The sequence below is a fragment of the Gallus gallus genome, chromosome Z, assembly GCF_016699485.2.
Source record: "Gallus gallus isolate bGalGal1 chromosome Z, bGalGal1.mat.broiler.GRCg7b, whole genome shotgun sequence".
NCBI lineage: Eukaryota > Metazoa > Chordata > Aves > Galliformes > Phasianidae > Gallus > Gallus gallus.
In genome coordinates this window covers 68,713,054-68,732,530 of record NC_052572.1, presented here as the reverse complement: position 1 = coordinate 68,732,530, position 19,477 = coordinate 68,713,054, and the positions used below count along the sequence as shown (strand labels likewise).

At 49.5% G+C, this 19,477-nt stretch overlaps 1 protein-coding gene across 1 annotated transcript; it reads right to left on the bottom strand.

Annotated features, from left to right (window-relative positions):
* Positions 1–9,345: 9,345 nt before the first annotated feature.
* On the bottom strand, positions 9,346–17,698 carry LOC112530685. The gene is made up of 17 exons (XM_040656140.2): positions 16,477–17,698; positions 16,172–16,278; positions 15,860–15,985; positions 15,566–15,645; positions 15,108–15,219; positions 14,698–14,784; positions 14,361–14,465; positions 13,972–14,121; positions 13,647–13,798; positions 12,771–12,918; positions 12,129–12,266; positions 11,537–11,713; positions 10,813–10,968; positions 10,565–10,666; positions 10,346–10,448; positions 10,047–10,106; positions 9,346–9,775 (listed from the first exon to the last, which is right to left on the bottom strand). The coding sequence occupies exons 1-17, from the start codon at positions 16,592–16,594 to the stop codon at positions 9,642–9,644; spliced, it is 2,055 nt and encodes a 684-aa protein (XP_040512074.1). The 5' UTR covers positions 16,595–17,698; the 3' UTR covers positions 9,346–9,641.
* Between the last annotated feature and the right edge of the window lie 1,779 nt (positions 17,699–19,477).

Here is a 19,477-nt window from a genome sequence, read left to right as displayed (position 1 = left end):
CCATAGACTGACAACTATGCTTCATATGATCTAGGTTAACACTCTGTGTGGTTCATCACAAACTTTCACACAGAAGCAGCAAAACACGACTTTAAGATGCAGAATCAGGACTTCTATTAGCTCCTATTGAGTGCAACTGTTCTCTGCAGGACAATGACAAACTCAAATTGCAGATGAATATACCAGGGCTTGTATGAGCTCATTTGAAAAGATATACCATTGATAAGATTGAAGAAAATAGCACTGAATACTACGGAACTTACCCCATCTCAGAGCTAGATTCAGGCTTTGCCTGAACTCCATCGTAACGCTGACATCAGCTCTGTTCATTTCAGGGCTATTTGGGTCTCAGCCAGATGTTGGAATCCGTTACTGATGGCTACCTGAAACTACAAAAGAAAAATCTGTGAAGTCTGTAAGTAGTACCATTTAGGTGAAGGGTGATTTTTACTATCAAGACATTTAAGCTGACAAAAGCCTATGTAGGACTTGTCTTAAAAGGTTTGCAGAGCTTTCTTACAGCAAAACACTAACTGTTTCTTAACTTCAATGATGTGACTGAGGGTGTCACCAAGAGTGGACACATGCCCTGTATTACACGTTTCTTTACATACTTTGCTGAACCAGGGAGTGAATGTTCGTGAGGCAGTCTGTGGAGCGTCTGAATCCTAGAATAGCCCTAAATAAAGCTAATCAGTTATATAGACTTTTTATTAATACTGTACAATATGTAGCATTAGCCTTGATGTTTTTATGTGTGCATTACTGTTGAGATACGGTTGCTGAGGGAGGTGTAATTTAGAATTTTCCAGACCTTGCACACCTAAAAATGTCAGCCACAGCGTTAAGCTCATAGGTTTCTAATCATGTTTCCTGATTTTTTTTAAATCTGAGTGTTGAACCGTATATATCACTTTTACAGAGATCAATAAAACAAAATCAACTCTACCCAAGCTACCCAATTATTTGTGTGTGTGTGTATCAAGGAATGAATTAACTCACAAGGATCATATGCCTAATTAAATTGTTTAATTCAGATTTTATTAACGTTATCTGTTCATTCTCTTCTGAACAAGGATAGGGAGCCAAGAATACTTGCTCATAATGTTTCTTTTCAGTAAAATATTAAAGCAGTTAATCTCTTAGCATCATTTGCTGAATGTTTAATCACATATTTCTGCCCAGTTATTCTGCATACCAAGATGATGAAGCTGTTCAGATTTTAGGAAAAAAAACTGTCAGTGTCCTTCACAGTTTGGAACAACCTTCAGACATACTGTGTAAATAATTGATGCCATCAAGGCTTATGTCAAGGTACAACACAAACAGTTAAGGCATATTTGGCTTGAACTAACTCCAAGACAAATTGTATTAAATAAAAATGATTTTTTTCATGTCTGTTGTCAGCTGTGTCACTCACTTTCTTATACGACAAGTTGAATCAATACAGTCAGGTCATTAAGTGGTTGCTAACAACCGAAAACATTTAAACTTTGCTGCACAGACCTCTTACAAGCTGCTTCTTGGTCAGTACAAGAGAATGACCCAAATTCTGTCATAGTCACCTGAGAAAACTGGCAGACCTGCAGAAATGGTGGTGTTGACTGCTTGTCATAGCAACAACAGATCTGCCAGCTGCTTGGATGCTGGGCCTGGGGTCTTGCTTCCACCAGCCTGTGCACTTGACACCTGGTTTGTCATGTGTTTGGAAGGTATTTGAAGTGTCTGAGTTACTCTGAGTTGCTTCATGGTCTAGCCTTGCAAATAAATCTCTTCATTGGTGCTAAGCTTGGAGAAGTGGGTGCAGAAACAAGGATGGAGACGCCGGCATAGAGAGGAGAAATACTTAGACTGAAAACTGCTGAAGAAATTCTCTCTCCCCTTGTTCGAGCTGTGGCCTGAAGCAGCAAGATGACCTTTCTCTACTCGCTGTCTCTTCCTATGATCTGTTTCGTCCAAAGTGAGATGTCTGGGAGAAGGAAAACCCTTGGAATCCTTCCCACTGATACATTTCATGCACTCAATGCTTCTCCTTGACTGCTATTCCTTAATCCCTGAAAATGAATTTAGTAATATTTCATTCAAGGCATAGCCTGGGAACAAGAACCTAACTGTAACTATCCATGTGATGAAAGGCATGACAAGGCCCTTTGCCACAGGAGTGCAAAGCATGAAGATGGGTAAGTTGGGGAGGTAATGCCTGCCTTGTGCTCCCTTAATGAACTGAGGCAAGCTTCAGAGGTTTTGTGTCTCACAGAGCGAAGTACTGATACATAAAAGTCATAAAATCAGACACAGAAATACATGTCACTAAGCAGTACACTTTTTTTTTTTTCCCTACAAGGACATTTCAAAATCTACATAAAATATGTGCAATTAAAGAAGCAGCATATAATGGAGCAGAACAGCCTGCTCTATAAAGTAATGCCAGTCAGGCTTTCAGCTAGAAATGCCAAATTCTGTTAATAACATGTAGTTTATTTTAAGTACAATCATTTCAAGTAAGATGAAATTGTGTCTAATATTTACCTTCAAAATCGTATTCAAAATATGTGTTGAAAAATACAGCATGAATAAGTCTCTAATTTTGTCCTTTTTCTATGTGGAACTGAAATTTGCATAACCTATGTTCTCAAAACATAGGTGGGCTTCAAGCAGTGGGCTGATGAGGTTCAACAAATCTAAGTGCCAGGTCTTGCACCTGGTTGTGGCAACTCCCACTACTAATACAAGCTGGGGGACAGCAGGGTTGAGCACAGCTCTGCCAAAAAAGACCTGGGGCTACTGGTGGATGACAAGCTGGACATGAGCCAGCAGTGTGCCCTCACAGCCCGGAAAGCCAACCGTATCCTGGGCTGCATCAAAAGCAGCGTAGCCAGCAGGGCGAGGGAGGTGATCCTGTCCCTCTGCTGTGTACTGATGAGGCCTCACCTCTGGAGCACTGTGTCCGGATGTGGAGTGCTCAGTACAGGTGAGACGTGGGCCTGTTAGAGTGCATCCAGAGGAGGGACACAGAAATGATCCAAGGGATGGAACACCTCTCCTATGAGGACAGGCTGAGAGAACTGATTCTGTATCTGAAGAGGGGCTGTAAGAAGGAACAGGATAGACTCTTGAGCAGGGTCTGTTGTGTCAGGACAAGGGAAAATGTTATCAAGCTAAAAGAAGGGGGATTGAGACTGAATTTTAGGAAACAGTTTTTTACAACTAAGGGTGATGAGGAATAGGTTGTCCAGAAAGTGGATGGTGGATGCCCCAGCCCTGGAGGCACTCATGGTCAGGCTGGATTGGGCTCTAAGCACGTGATCAAGCTGTAGAAGTCCCTGTTCCTTGCAGGCAAATTGCACTAGATGGGCTTCATATGTCCCTTTCAACTCAGAAGATTCTATTATTGAATGATTCTTTTTAAAAAGATTGTGATTTAAAAGAAGCTTTAGGGGAAGTCTGGTTAGGATTTAAATGAATTGTAAATATTCTTCTTCTCTTTCTTTCTACAGCCAGAAATGTTACTAATTTTGGTTTAAAGTACCTATTTATCCAGGCTTTTTTGCACTCTCCAAATAGTTCCACATAATGTATTTAACATAACATCAATTCTCCTCATTCCTAACAGCCTCATGTAAGTTCAGCAGCGGAGAATAGTTATTCTGTTAGGTTGAAGAGCAGGAAAATATATTGCTGCAGAGGCTCTCAAGACTCACAGAATCTCAAAGACATGTAGGTGTGCAGGGACCGCAGGCCTCATCTCATTGAAGTCTGTGAGGATAGAGACCTCACAACCTCTGCCTGCCCCAATGTTCTGTCCAGGCTGCAGACCTCCTTCAGGCTATGAGCATCAACATGCCTTATTCCTGCCCACCTACTCCTCCTCTTTTCTTCAAACTGAATCAGCCCAGTGCTCCAATCCTGCTATCATACAGCCCGCTCTGTTCTGTGCTGTGTGGCCTCACTGTGAGCACCAGGTGCAGGTTTGGATGCCGCAAGGGAGAGTTGTGGGGGGGTGTGGGGAGCGGGTTAGGAAATGCCTCTGCACCAGAGAGCGGTGGGCATAGAACAGCTCCCCAGGGCAGTGAGCCCTGAGATGCTGGAGTTCAGAGAGCATTTGGACAACTCTTAGACACAGAGATTTATTTTGGGTGGTCCTGTGTGCAGCCAGGAGATGGACCTGATTGGTCCTTGTGGATCCCTTCCAACCAAGGACAACCCATGATTCAATGATTCTGTGTTTGTTGGAAAGATGGAAGACCCTCTCAAGCAATGCAGCAAGAATTACTGAGTGATAAAAAGTGACAATAAAAAATGTTTTGCTGTGTACTAAGATAAAAATCAACCTCTCAGATCTGGTCTCCTAGGATTTCTAAAATAGTCCGGGCAGTGAAACGTTACACTGAATGTGCAAAGCTATCTGTGGGTGGTAGACTTGCAATAAGACTGCAACAACATTGCTGAGCAATTCATTAGTTTTATGAGTCTAGAGGGGAGGTGTGAAATGCAGAGGCAAAGTACTCCCTGTAATACACTATCTTTCCTTTCATAATCTAATGTAAAGGAACCACATTTTACCAGAGACTTCATTCTTGTGCTAAAATCAGTGCAGTTGATAAGACTTTTCACTTGCTCCCTTGTAGCTCTTTGCTCTGCCATATATTTATAGCATGTGGTAAGTTGCTAAGTGACCAGTGGAATTGGGCTGTTCATATGCACTGGTCATTCCTTGCCAGCATGCTTTATTGTGCTATTTCTAAAAGTAAGACTTGTTGATGGCTATAAGAGCAGTCTACTGTTGTTGATGTTCCATCTTCCAACGCCTCCAGTCTATTTTGTACTGAATGAATTTGAGTGTGGAACTTGGATACTTAGACCCTGTTTACTGCTTCTGGTTAAGAGGCTTTCCAGAAAGCTTCACCTTAACTGCGGGCAGACAAATCATACGAATAGGCTGACATTACCTAAGTAGCATATGGAAACAGCACTGCAATCCTGACTGTGTGAACATGGCAGGCTCAGGAAAAGAAAATGGCAGTAATAAACCACAGTATATGCTGAGAATCACAGAATTATAAAACAATATTAGATTTTTATGATATGTTAAAAAGATCTGTGGGTTATCTAGTCCTAAAAGTGTCCTGCCATGTTACTGAACTGAACAAGGTAAAGGCTACGTACATACTCATCTTGATACTGAAACCAAAAGAATCCTATCTTCAGTAAAGCACGGAGAGCTGCTGGCTTTACAATCTTTATGAGAAAGAAAAGGGAAGAGCGTCTATTAAGAGGAGAAAAAAAAATCATGTCTGAGACTGACCACAGAACAGTACCTCTCTGTTCTTCTCTTGTGTCTCGTAGTAAATAGCAGTTGTGTTTTATCAAAAAAATGTGATTTCCATTTTACAGGTGGAACAACACAAACACAGAGATGGATCCCCAAATCCTCAGTGATGTTCTAGCCATCCAACTCTGTTTGATACCTACTGATCCCTAGCACTTGACCATGCTCAACATCCGGAGTAAAATTGACTGATGAAGATCCCCCAGTAGATCAACACCAGAAGCGGGGGCAGGAGTGCAGACCATCCTACCCTGAGGTTCAGCCCTTGACAACGTGCCGTGTTCCCATAAGCAACAAAGGTGCTCAAGCAAAGCACGTGGTGTTTTCTCCTGGTGGTCTGTATGGACCGAATGCCTACCAGAGACACCACCTCATGGAATAGCCTGACTTTTGCATCACATCTTTATAAAGCTGTTCTCAGCCCTAAACTCACGCCCTGATGTTGTCATATGGGTCATCACTTTATTATGGGCATCAGTTGGCAAATATCCGTGCAGTTCTGTGTCAGGGTTTTCACCTGAAGTAATTAAAATGAGTATGTAAATTTTAGCTGTCCTCAGTTAGAAGCAGAAACATCTGCTGCAGCCACAGGCTGCTTGCTGATTGGGCTGAACTCAGCATCATGAGGGACTCCTGTGTTCTTTTCCTTTCCTTCTGAGCAGTTTCGTTAAAGTCAATTACAACAGTTACTAGGGGCATCGAGAAGCAAGAATAGAATGACATAGAATAAAGCACAGTGAACAAATGAACAAGTAGAACAAATCGGTATGGAGAATATATACCCTGTAAGAATATACAAGTATACACACAAGTATATATATATACAAGTATACTTGTATATATATATAGATACATAACAATGGATATCTTTTTTTCCCTAGACATTGCATTCCAGAGTGTTCTTCTCCTTTTTTCCTCCGTTCCAAAAATGTACTGAGCAGCAGTAGACCTTGGAACTTGGAGCAAGAATTGTCACTTTGAGAATAAAGCTGATTTATCAGCAGGAGAGATTTGTGTTCTGCACAATGTCTGATGTGGTGATTTATTTCTGTTTTCCCCACAGTGTCTTACAGATTACTATCAGAAGCCATTAAAATAAATATATAAATAAACAAATACATAAACATATAATTACATGGAGACTGAAAGGCATGCCAGAAGAAAAGCAGTCAGTTGTTTTGGAACAGCTTATTCTGCAAATTAAAGGGAGAAAAATCTTCTCCTTGTTATTCCTCTGCCTTGAAAAATTTTAACATTCAAGTGTACTATGCTTTAATAATTAAAAACAAAACAAAACTAAACCTTATACGTTTGTTTCAAATTATTGGCAAGACAGATACACAGCAAATACATTAAAGTAAATATTTACTTACCTCAGTGCAGTAAGTAGCTCGTAGTGTGTGAAAATTGATACAATTTTCTTTCAGATAGTCATACACAATCAAAACAACTGAGTTAATTATCTTGAAATTACTGAAAAATGATAGTTTTACCAAGGAGAAAGTATAAAAATTGCTCATATTGGTCAAGAAAATTTGGGTAAAGTATATGGTGGACAAGGTTATAGTATGCCTAATATATACTTTAGGGTTCTAATGTCTTCTTGTACATAAAATCATTTTCGTGACAAATACATTCTATATTAAGTCAAAAATATGTGAAAGAGAGCTCAGTTTCCATGCAGACATATGTTAATACACTGACTACTAAAGGGCATGTGATTTTGAAAATAAAGTTATTTTTATGTTAGTGTTTTTAAAGTAGCAGTAAATCAATTTTATTTTCATGCTTAATGCAGTTGTAGTATCTGCAATTCTATTTTTACATTCTCACTACAAATAATGTATGTGATTTAAGCTGCAATATATACAGCACAAAGCCCATTAAAAAGTTAGTTTCTTACTTCTCCTTTGACGTAGCATGTGTTTTGCAACGTTTAGCACTGACATGACATTACTGTTCAGCTTGTTTTCTTTCTAATTCACAGTTAATATTCAAGGCTTTATCTTTTGTCTTTTTTTACAGTGAATTAGTATTGTTTCTGTGCATGACCAGAAGGGGAAAAAAGCCCCACAAAAACTACACTTCTAACTGTTTTCTCCATATTCTCGTGCCAGATGGACTGATTCCATTATTTTACCAGAGAACCATCTGACTTTCCGTAAGTATAGTCTGTTACTATTTACCTCTTCATACAAGACTGTGCTCATACCAAGATGTGTGTTTGAATGTAACGAGAGAAAAAGAGGAAGAAAATTTTGAAACGAGGATGTTTTGTCACTCTGCAAAATAGGAAAGCGAAAATCATGGGGAAAATTGCAGTCGGAGTCAAAGTACACAGCAGTGAAACCAGCTGACCCATGAGCATGAAGAGCGCAGCCTCAAGGTATGTTCAAGGTACAGAACAGAGCTTGCAGCTCTTCAAGGAGGAAATTGGGCTTGTTTAGCTTGGAGAAGAGAAGGCTCTGCAAAGACTTCATTGTGGCCTTCCAGTACTTGAAGGGTGCGTATAAACAGCAAGGAAGACAACTGTTTAAATGGGTGGATAGTGATAGGTCAAGGGGGAATGGTTTTAAACTGAGACAGAGGAGATTTAGGTTAGATATTAGAAGGAATTTTTTCACACAAAGGGTGGTGACACACTGGAACAGGTTGCCCAAGGAGATTGTGGATGCCCCATCCCTGGAGGCATTCAAGGCCAGGCTGGATGTGGCTCTGGGCAGCCTGGTCTGGTGGCTGGCGACCCTGCACATAGCAGGGGGGTTGAAAATGGATGATCATTGTGGTCCTTTTCAGCCCAGGCCATTCTATGATTTTGTCATTCTGTAGTGCTATGATTCCATCAGTGTAAATACATTACTTGCAAATTTTGAACTGGAATATCTGGAGTCTTAAGTAAAAGACTGACCATGTCTCTTTACCAGACTGTTACAAGTCCTCTCTTACCAGAGAAATATCCCTCACTTCGCAGCCACCCCTTGCTCGTGTGATCTCTTTTTCTCGGTACATTTGTGAACTGCTGTTTTCAAGGGTGAAACACCAGAAGAGTAAAATTCCATCACAAATCTGTGATGAACACCTTGAGAGCTCACTGAGAATTGCAACTACTGCCATCAGCGCAGACTGATCTGTCAGTTATCCAAAAACAAGGTAACGCATCCCCCTGGTTTTGTGGTTTTGTTTCTCTCTTTATATGCTTTAATAAGCCACATTAAAAATTAAAATGAGATTTGTTACTTCAAATACATTATTATAAATTTAATGAGGACCGCTCTGAAAGTAATGCCTCCTATTTTATACTGTTGGCCCACAACACCAGAGGCAGGTGTTGCCGGTGTGGCAGTAGAGGTTGAACCTTCCCACAAAAATCCCATTATGTTTTGTTGCTGTGTGACTGATGGCAGCAGAGCGGCAATCTGACAGAATGTTGTCTGAATGGAAGTGCAGATGAAGCAGAAGTGTGGAACTGAATTCTTCCGTGCAGAAAAAACGGCATGCACTGATGGTCATCGATGCTTGCTGAATGCTTACAGAGACCAGCCTGTGGGTGTGAGCACGGTGAGGTGGCGGGTGGTGCGTTTCAGCAGTGGCAAGAGAGACAGCAAGGCAACTCCACTGGTGCAGATATTTTCAGGCGTGGCACACAGGCTCTTGTTCATCGCTGGCAAAAATACAGAGCTGATGGTGGTGACTGTGTTGAAGAATAGCACTTTGTAGCTGAGAACTGCTCAGTCAAACAGTGTTATTGTGCTCCTTGTAGTGGTTGTTGTTCCCATGGAAATAAATAGGAGGCGTCACTTTTGGAGCAGTGGAGTGTGATTACCTTGCACCTGTGAGACGTGGCAATGAAACAAGGTGACCCATGAGCATGAACAGTGCAGCCTCAAGGTACGCTCATATTTGCCACCAGCAGCCAACAAATCCTCCTCTCGCCTCGGTAGCTGCTTTCTGTGTGAAAGACGAGGACAGTTCAGGACTGCTGGGCACATGAAATTCAAAGACTTCACTGCGGGGAGGACATTTTAAAAATTTTATTGATGATTGATTAACAGCTGTTGATGAGGGTGGGTAGTGACAGGACGAGGGGGAATGGTTTTAAACTGAGACAGGGGAGGTTTAGGTTGGATATTAGGAAGAAGTTTTTCACCCAGAGGGTGGTGACGCACTGGAACAGGTTGCCAAGGGAGACTGTGGATGCCCCATCCCTGGAGGCATTCAAGGCCATGGATGTGGATCTGTATCCCCATGCAAGGGAATGGCTTTGTAATCCCAGTTTTAATCAGAGTCATCTTGATAAGGACAGATGGCTGGCTCAGCAGGGCCAGCAGCACATCCCTATGAGCCTCCTCTGTGGTGGTTCTGCCTGCTGCCTTTTACATCTCTGGACTACTCCAGTTGCCACAGAACGGACTGCTGGGTGGGCATCGTCTCTCAAAGGCTGGAGGGCTTCAACAGAAGAAAAAAGAGCAGAGATGAAACCCCCCCAGCCTGCAGAGAGCCACCAGCATCCCCACTGTACCGTGCCAGCCCCACCCATTGCTTTTCCTGGCCAGGAAGAGCACATGAGACTGAGGGATCAGTTGGGAGCCCCTGCTCAGGAGTGCTCTACCTGCCCCAGGAATGTTGCTCTGCCCCTGCAGCATTGCCTTGCAGCAGGGCAAGGCTCTGCCCTGGCTCAATCCTCAGCCCCAGCACACACAGCACTGCCCTCACTCACCACTGCAAATTACATTCAGCTTCCCCCAGCTTTGGTCTCCGGAGTGCTGCAAAGCCAGCCCTAGGGAAAGAGCTCTCATCAGACCCCCACTCCCCAACATGCTGCCAGGAGCACAGACCCCGAGCCCGCCAAGCCAGCTGCTTCCCCTCCCGTGCCACAAGCAGGAACAGTGCCCGAGGGAAGACCTGAGCAAGGCACTCGTTGGGGCTACTGGCATGGGCAGGGTTTATCTGGGGGCTGCAGGGCTGTGCCCTGCTGCCAGGGTAGGGCCCAAAGAGGGATCCAGGGGTTGGGCTCACCAATGAATTCAACAGCCTCATATCGCAAAGAGGCCTGAGAATCCTTCAGGTATGGCAGGCTCAGCCAAAGGTATTCATTCACTGTATCCCTGTCCTGCCGCAGCTGGAGAAGAACACAAAGGCATGAGGCTTGCAGACTCTCTCCAGCTGGTGGTGCAGACCCTTCTGCCAGCATCCCTTCCCTCAGCAAATGGCTGAGGGCTGTGTGGTTGTCCTTACCAAGCACTCCTTGATCTCCATTTTTCCCTTTCTCTTGGCCTGGCGCTTGAGCTCCTTCCACTTCAGGAACTTTGCACAACATATGAGGGCTTCTCTAGAGGCCTACAAGCAACAGATGTTGGGAGATGGCACCACAGACACACATCCCAAGAGCTCGAGTGCTTGCCAAACTCGCCCTCAATTCCAAGACCACCCCTGAGGTGTCAGCACACCCTTGCCTGCATACTCGTCAGGTCTGAAATTCGTACCTCTGCAACACTTGGGGTCTCATTGCTCATCTGAAAGAGCAGAGGGAGCAGGCCCCTGCGCACAATCTTCTTCATGTGTCTCTTTTGCCACCACACAACAGCTTCCATCACATCTTTGAAGAGGAGGATGGAACCTTCTTGCACTTCACTTGACACCTGAGGGAGGAGAACAGGCGAACCTCAGCAACACACTCTCACTGCCCATGGTGCGCATGAGCATAGGGTGACAGATGTGAAAGGAGATGCTTTGGAGCCACATTCTACACAAAGGCGCCGTGCGGTCGTGCAAAGCAATGCAACAGTTTCCAGCATGGGGTGCCCGTGCCTCAGAGTGCTCCCCCAGCCACCCCACCAAGTCAAAGCAGAGCTCCCTGAGCACCAGGACAAAGAGGAGACAGGGCTGGTCCTTGGCAATGCTCCTGGGGCACACGCTGCCTGTTTGGCCTCTATCTCCATGCTTTGACACCCAGGCAGAATGCGTGGCTCTGGTAGCAAAGGAAGCACTCGGCACTCTGCAAGTAACCCTTGGCAGAAGATGCTTTGCACAGTAGCCGGGCTGCGCCCTAGCACAGGGGCCTCACATCACCACCAACAACCAGGCTGCCAGGGACAAGGCTGGCTGGGCTGCAGAGCCCAGACGATATCCAGCAAATGTCCAGAGGAGAAAAGAGAGAAGGCTAAGCATGCGTCCGCTAGAGAATTCAGCCTCTAGCAGCTGACTTACATGACTGAAAAGAGGCAGGAGCTTCTCAGCCAGCTCCACAACAATGGGACGGGCCTCTCTCTTCCCCACATGAGTCATCACATTTCTAAAGATCTTGGTCGCCATCAGAGCAAGGGACATCTTGGCAAACCACAAGGTCCCCAAGACGTCTGGCAGCAGGTCCCGTATTCCTTTTGCCTGTACAAAACAGTTTTTTTTTTTCATCAAGATGGGAATGGTCATCCTGGCGTAAGAGCTCTGATTACAGAGCACCACACACACGCCTCGCTTCCTGGCAGCTGCCCCAGGAATGGCAGCAGTAGGCTCTGGACAGGTGGTGGCCATGGGTGCACTGTTAGGGATGGGGGGGATAGGAGAAGGAGGGCAGGAGAGCAAGGACACTGTGCCACTTGCTCAGCCACCCCCTTTTCCAACAGGCCCCCAGGTAACCCATCTTGGAAGGGTTCTGGAAACCTCCCCAGGCAGCCACCAGGCCCCACCACGGCCATCACCCCAACTCCTGAGTCTCAGGCAAGGCCAAGGCACAGCGTTGCCCACCGCCCCAGCGCCAGGCTGCCAACAGGAGGGCTTCATTTCACTAGGTCCTGCTCACCGTCTCAGGTCTCTCGGACAGCAGGACAAGGCCTCTGAGCACCAGCCAGAGGAGTGGCAGGCTTTCAATCTTCAAAAGCTTCTGGAGCACTGCTGGCTTACACAGCTCTTGCAGGTTCTCTTCAGTGGGATGCATCACCTGAAACAAAGGCAGCAGTGTGAGAGCCAGGCAGAGGCAGCAGGACTCCCTGCACCCTGCAGCTCCGGGCTCCTCTGGCAGCTCAAGGAAGGTCACCGGGGCCGCACAGCCTGGCCTGGGGCAGGAGTGCCTTTGGAAGGTCCCACGGTCCCTCTTTGCCCCAGAGCCAGCACAACACAGGATGGCTTTTTGGCCTCCTCCTACTGCTCTCTAGCCCCCCCCCCCCCAGCCTCTGGCTCTCACGCCTTTGAGGAGCGATTGACCAGCAGGAGCTGGATCCAAAATGGCACAAGGCTAGGTGGCCATGAGCTCCTCCTCTCCGCAGCCCTGCAGCCTGCTCAGCCTGTGGGGAGGGAGACCGTGGCTTCATCTCTGCCACTGCCATAGCCCCGACTGCCTCTGTCTGATCCCAGGATTGCAGCCTGGAGAGCAAGGCAGGGGGAGGCAGGGAGCTGGGCAAAGAGAGCCCTGAAGGACAGCACGGTGCCTTGTCTGCTAACTCACAATCAGCCGAAGGAGGCCCAACTCCGCTGGGGTGACGTTAAAGATCCCACACAGCTCTTGGTCCTGGAGAACGCTGCACAGTACATCCAAGATGCACTCTGAATTTTCTGCCAGGGAGAGTATTCTCTTCCAGATCTCCAGGGTGGTGCTGCAAATAAAGAGCAATGCTGTGTCAGCAGGGCTGCCTCAGTCTAGCAGAAGCTAAGTCATGGCCTGAAATGGTGACTGAGCACCTGGTAGAAGGCAGGGCCAACCCAGGGGAGCTCAGGTGCAAGAAATGCAGCTGAGTCACTGGAAGGAGTGGAGCTAGGATCCATCCTCTCCCAGACCTCACTTAAGGGTTAGCAATGGAAGCAGGGTATGTCACTGGAGATCCCAGTAAACCTCAGGTCTTCCAAAGCTAAGCAGCCTTTTTCCTTTGTTTCCGCATCCATGGCTACTGCACATGAGCTTATCCTCACGTGCTGCAGTCTGGGACTCTGCTAACCCTCTGTCATTGCTGTTTTCGATCACATTCTAATGTTACACTCAGCCACAGCGCCATGGCTCAGGCAGGCCCTGCAGGCCACAGGCTGTGCTGCAGCCCTGGCCCTGCCACCCCACGTGCTTGGGGAGGCCTGGGCACCTGGCCTGGGCAAGCAGGAGAGGCTGTGATGGCCTTCCCCAAGGGGCAGGGCAGGAGCCAGGGGGCCCTGGGCTGCCATGGTCGGCATTGGCTGCTGCAGCCCTGAGCGGCCCAGCAGCACTGGAAAGCACAGCAGGATGGAGGGCCTGCTCCTCGGGATGTCCTGCAGCTTTCCTTGGCTCTGGCAGCCGAGCATCCCTGAGCCCTGCTCTTCTCGTGTAACAAACATGTGGGGCTGTCAGGGCTGGTACCTGTCACTGTGTGGAAGGTCAGTCAGCACGCTCATCAGCACATCCCTGGGAAAGTGGATGGTCAGCACATCCAGCACTGAGAAGAGGGTCTTCTGTAGGAATGCACTGTTGCTTCCCAGGTTTCTCTGGATGAACTCCAGAGTCTCTGGCACCTGGTGGGAGGACAGAAGGAGCATGCTGCTGCTGCTGTACTGCAGCCATTTGCCGCGCAGCCACTGTTATTACTGCCCTTCCCACAGCTCTTTGCTGCCTTAAAATGGCTTTGGATGCCCAAGAGCTGTGGAGGCCACGGCAGAGCATGGCGATCCAGCCTGAGACTGCTTACATCCATCAGCCAGCTGGTAGGGCCCTGTAGAACCACATTCAGCATCAAGTTGGCCCACTCCTTGTCCTCAGCACTGCACTCTCCAATGGTCTCAAGGGTCATGCAGACGATGTTTGTCCTCTGAGAAGGTGGGACGAATTTTGCAAATGGCTATGGTGAGAAGGATGGAGTGGGGGGAAAACATGTCAAACTGAGTGAAAGAACAGGGTGTGGGGTGGGGGAACCAGAGGAAAAAGAAAGATGAAGACTCTCGCTTCAGGGTAATTGCATGCTGAAGTCTCATCTCCCACCTGTGCCCAAGCTTGTCTCACAGGTACTCCTGAGCTGTAGGCCGCCCTGGGATGCAGGGAAGGGGAGACAGCCTGGCTGGAAAGTTCCTGGCTCCTTACCTCCTGCCAGGAGTTGCTGGTGATGAAACTGCTGAGCTTCCAGAGTTGTTCCAGTGCCCTTGCCCGTGCAGTTTTGTTCTGAGTACTGGTGAAGCGTATCAGCACCTGTGAGGAGAGAAGCTGCTGATGCCCACTCCAGCAGAAGTAGTACTGCTGAAACCCTGGCTGGAATCATAGTATCCATCCAGGCTTCTCCTGAGCTAGAGCCAGACTTTCAATGGGACTACAGCCACTGAGGTCCCTTGCAGGCTCCTGCTGCTGCCAGTGTCGTTTCCATGGAGAGGGCTCTGATCCTATCAAAGAGAGCTCTGGGGGCAGAGCTGTGCAATAGACAGACCTCCAAGATATTCCGCAGCTCCTCATTGCTGGAGGTACAATGGCTGAGCAGCAACATCTGCAGCATGCTGTCCATGGCACGCAGGGTCTGTAAAGACAACCGCAGATTGTGGAAGTCTTTCAGAGGGCCCCCTCACCCCAAGGAAACTGCTGCGAACCCCTCTGACTACCAGCGAACGACACCTGCAGATGCACGCACAGCCTGGGAGAGGCCCCATGGCTGCAAAGCTGCTGTGAGCAGACCAGGCTGTGAGCACTGAGTGTTGCCAGGCTCATGGCAAGAGTGAGAGGGAAGGGGGAGGGGGTAGGAAGGTGAGGGAACCGAGACCAAGACCCCGCCTGCAAGGATCACTGGTAATCTCTGGGCATGAATAATTCCGAGGTGTGGGATCGCCAGTCCCCAATACATACGTGACTGTAGAGGTGAATGTCCAAGTCCTCTTCTGGTGGAAGGTAGAAGACGGCTTTGAAGCATGCATTTAGAAGAGGTAGTATTTCCTCCTGTGCAATTGCCTTCACTTCGCTGCAAACAGAGAGACCTTGTGTTGGGAGCAGTGCCTGGGTGCTGAGACAGGGGTGGAACAAGTCCTGCCCTGGGCAGGGCTCCCTGGGAGGGACGTGGAGCCCTGCTGGAAGGCACCTCCTCCACGGGGCTTCCCTGGCCAGAGGAAAGGTGCCTCCTGATGACTGGGGCAGGCTCAGAGACCCTGCAGGGAGCTTCAGGGCTTCCTCCCACCTCTGCAGAAGCCCAGAGCAGGGGAGAGCTGAGGGCCTCCCTGCCCACGTGGGGGATGCTTCCCGGCTACGGTCAGGGCACCCAGGATCGTACCCTGGGGGTGCAGTGGCAAAGCCAGGGGCTGGGTTTGTACCTCAAGGCGGCGATCGCAAGCATGGCTTGGTACCGCACTGCAGTGCACAGCTGGTCCACGGGCTCATCCTCCAGCAGCTCCTGCAGAGCAGAAATGGGATGGGACCTCACGCTGGTCAGCGGGGCCAGAGGAGCTCCAGTGACCCCCGCCCAGCACCAGAACGCAGAGGCACCCTGCGTCCCACTGCTGAGATCTCAGCGGTACCCACAGTCCCCCTGCCCACCCCTGCCTCTCAGGGTGCCAGTCCCTGGGTGGCTCTGCCCCCTCCCACAACCCCCTCTATTGTCCCCTCACCTTGACTTTCTCCGCCAAGTTATTTTCACGGCAGAAAAGAGCCACTCTGTCACACAAGCCCGTGTTATCGTCGCCTCTGCAGATGGTGCAGACGCTCTCCAGGAACACCATCTTTAGCGCCTCATTCTGGTGACCACAGAGAGACAAAGAGGGAGCGTGAGCTGGGAGAGCCGTGTCCGGCAGGCCCAGGGCATTGCTGGGTTTGGAGCTGTGCAGGACGCCTGGAGGGCAGTAGCTCTGTCCATCCCTCCTGCAGCCTGAAGGCAGAGCTAGAGGGACCATGTGGGGATGCAGGCACAACTAACATATTACCTTTTCCGTAATCTTGAGAATGTATGCTATTTTGTCCATAGCTGCCTTCTCATACTCTCCTATCTCCTCATCCTCCTCCTCTTCAGAGAGAGACAGGCTGTCAGCATCTAACCAAGGAAAAGAGTGAGCAGCGCTGTAGAGGGGCCAAAGGCAGGCGCAAGCAGAGGAAGGAGCTCTGCCCTCTCCAGCCCTGGGCCCGCTCCCTGGCACAGTCTGCCTGTGCCTGTCAGGACAAGGGGCCCTGGTGTTGAGCAGGGGGACTCGCTGCCCCAGCCCTGCCCACCGTGCTGGGGACCCTCACTCACCAGCACGCAGAGGCTGCACCTCGGTCACTTCGTAGGGCTCCGGTGGAGATCTTCTCTCCTGGGGAGCCCCACTCTCCTCCCAGGCCACCCTGGGGCTGCTGGGGGGTCTCTCCTCCATCCTGCTGGATGAGGGCTGAGGGTAGGGAAGGGGCAGCCGCGGGGCTGCCAGAAGTAGAGGGAAACGACGTGGGCTGCGCTCGGGGGCTCCTAGCCAGACCCGCACACTCCTGCCCTGTCTCCTCGCTGTCCTGTCGGACACTGCAGGGCCACCGTGTCGGCGCCAGCTATGCCTGGGTGACACAGGGACGTGTCAGAAAGGGCCCCACTGTGACACGCTGCCCCGCCTGGGCGGGGCTGGCTCCGGACCCCGGTTCAAATGGCGTAGACCAAACTCCCCAGGGAGGAGGATGTGTGCGCCTGCTTAGCCGGAAAGCTTTGGGAGTGGGCTCAAGTGCAGCCAGACTGCCCAGGATCCCGTGCTTCTGCTGTGAGGCTGTATCAGGCCCTGGGCAACCTGATCTATCTGTGGTGTCCCTGTTCATTGCATGGGAGTTGGACGAGACGGCCTTCCGAGCTCCCTTCCAACTCTAAGGATTCTCTGATTTTATCATTCTGTCATTCTAATTCACAAAGTGAGGCGGGAATGAACTGGGGAATGCATGTGGTAGACTCGTCTGTGCTCAGGGGACTGAGGCTTTGTTTGGTGCATCTGCTTCAGGCTTTCTCCTCACGAGCTCATTAAGTGAGGCTGATGGTACAAACCCCCAGAGGCCCTCGCTCGGTTTGCAAACTGCCCCTCCACGGCTGCAGCTCACCTCTGCAGAAGCCGATGGCGGCCTGAATGCGGGTAGCAGAGAGGTGTGGGGGGGGAGGAGGCCAGCGATGGCGGCAACCTCCAAGGGTGACCGAGAAGGCCATGTCCAGCCACAGCTTCTTCAGGGCCACTCAGAAATCCCATGTCCATCTGGGGATGAGGAGTGGTTACACAGAGGGAAGGGGAAGGGGAAGGGGAAGGGGAAGGGAAGGAAAACAGATCAAAAAGCTCTTTCTAGGGCTTTTCTGAAGCTAGCAAAAGCACTATACCGGTGCCGGGGGGCTGGCAGCTTGTGGGCGGGCTGCTGAGGCAGCAGGGGCGGAGCTGGCACAATCGCGGTATAGTTTAAACACCCTCCTCACGTGTGAAACGGTCACTGCTGTGGAGACCAGCTTCAGGGCGGCTAAGACTGCTCTGGATAAGGGACCTTATGTCTTGTTCCGTTTGCCTTTGCTCGGGAGACCAGCTCTCCTATGGACGGTCCCTGAGACCTCCAGTTTGAACATGGTCTCTGCCAGGCAGTGGGCTTGCACCAAGAAGAATGTGGCGACCCAGACAGAGGGCCTGCCCAGAAATGTGGCCGTGCAGGTCTCTGGCTGCAGGGAGTGCCAGAGCCTGCTGCTGTGTGAGGTGCGAGCAGGTAGATGAGCTGCTCAGCCTGGTGGTAGAGCTCAGGGAGGAGGTGGAGAGATTGAGAACTATCAGAGAGTGTGAGCGGGAGATTGACTGGTGGAGTGACTCTCTGAGAGAAACATGCAGAGACTGCACCCCCCAAACCGTAGTGGACCCTCTCCCTTGCTGCAGTCGAGCATAGAGAGCCGACTCGAGAGGAGAGGAGGAATGGCAGCAGGTCCCAGCTCGGAAACGCAGGCGACCCCCACCCCGACCTACCACGGTTTCCCAGGTGTCTCTACATAATAGGTTTGACGCCCTGAAACCGGAGGGAGAGGTGAGTGAGGATAAGGTGGGAAGGCTGCCTCCAAGCGTGTCTAAGGTGAGGAGGTCAGCTCCACGCTTAAAGACTGCCTCCTCCAAAAAAGAAAGGAGGGTGGTAGTCACGGGTGACTCCCTCCGGAGAGGAACAGAGAGCCCGATATGTTGGCCCGACCCTACGCGTAGGGAGGTGCGCTGCCTTCCTGGGGCCCGGGTCAGGCATATTTCTAGAAAACTTCCTGGTCTGACCCACCCCTCTGATTCCTCTCCGTTATTGATAGTTCAGGCCGGCAGTGATGAGGTTGCTGACAGAAGCCTGAGGGCTATAAAAAATGATTTTAGGGGACTGGGGAGGTTAGCTGACAATGCAGGCATACAAGTAGTATTTGCAGGTATTCCTGCAGTGGCAGGGAAAGACAATGCAATGACCAGGAAAACCCATCGCGTAAACACATGGCTGAGAGGCTGGTGCAAACGCAAGAATCTCGGGTTCTTTGGTCATGGGGCGGTCTACTCGGCACCTGGCCTGAGGTCTGCAGATGGGTATCACCTGCCTCAAAGGGGGAAACGGATCCTTGCCCAGGAGCTGGCGGGACGTGTAGAGAGGTCTTTAAGCTAGACATGAGGGGGGAAGGGGATAAAACCAGGCCTGCTAGAGGTGAGCCTGGGGGAGCGATAATGGGATTAGGGGCGAGGCGAGAGGCCCAGCTAAAGTGTGTCTGTACCAATGCACGCAGCATGGGCAACAAACAAGAAGAGTTAGAAGCCATTGTGCAGCAGGCAAGCTATGACCTAGGTGCCATTACGGAAACGTGGTGGGACCACTCCAATGACTGGAGTACGGCAATGGATGGCTACAAACCCTTCAGGAAGGATGGGCAAGGAAGGAGGGGTGGTGGCGTGGCTCTCTATGTGAAAGAGTGCTTTGAAGTTACTGAACTTATGACTGGGGATAATGAGGTTGAATCCTTATGGGTTAAGATCACGGGAAGAGCCGACAAGGCAGACATCCTGGTGGGCGTCTGTTATAGACCGCCAAACCAGGATGAAGAGACAGATGGGGTGTTCTACGAGCAGCTGGCGGAAGCTGCGCGATCGCCAGCCCTTGTCCTCATGGGGGACTTCAACTTCCCTGACATATGCTGGGAATACAATTTAGCACAGAAGAAGCAGTCTAGGAGGTTTCAGGAATGTATGGAGGACAACTTCTTGATGCAGCTGGTAAGAGAACCTACGAGAGGAGCTGCCCCGTTA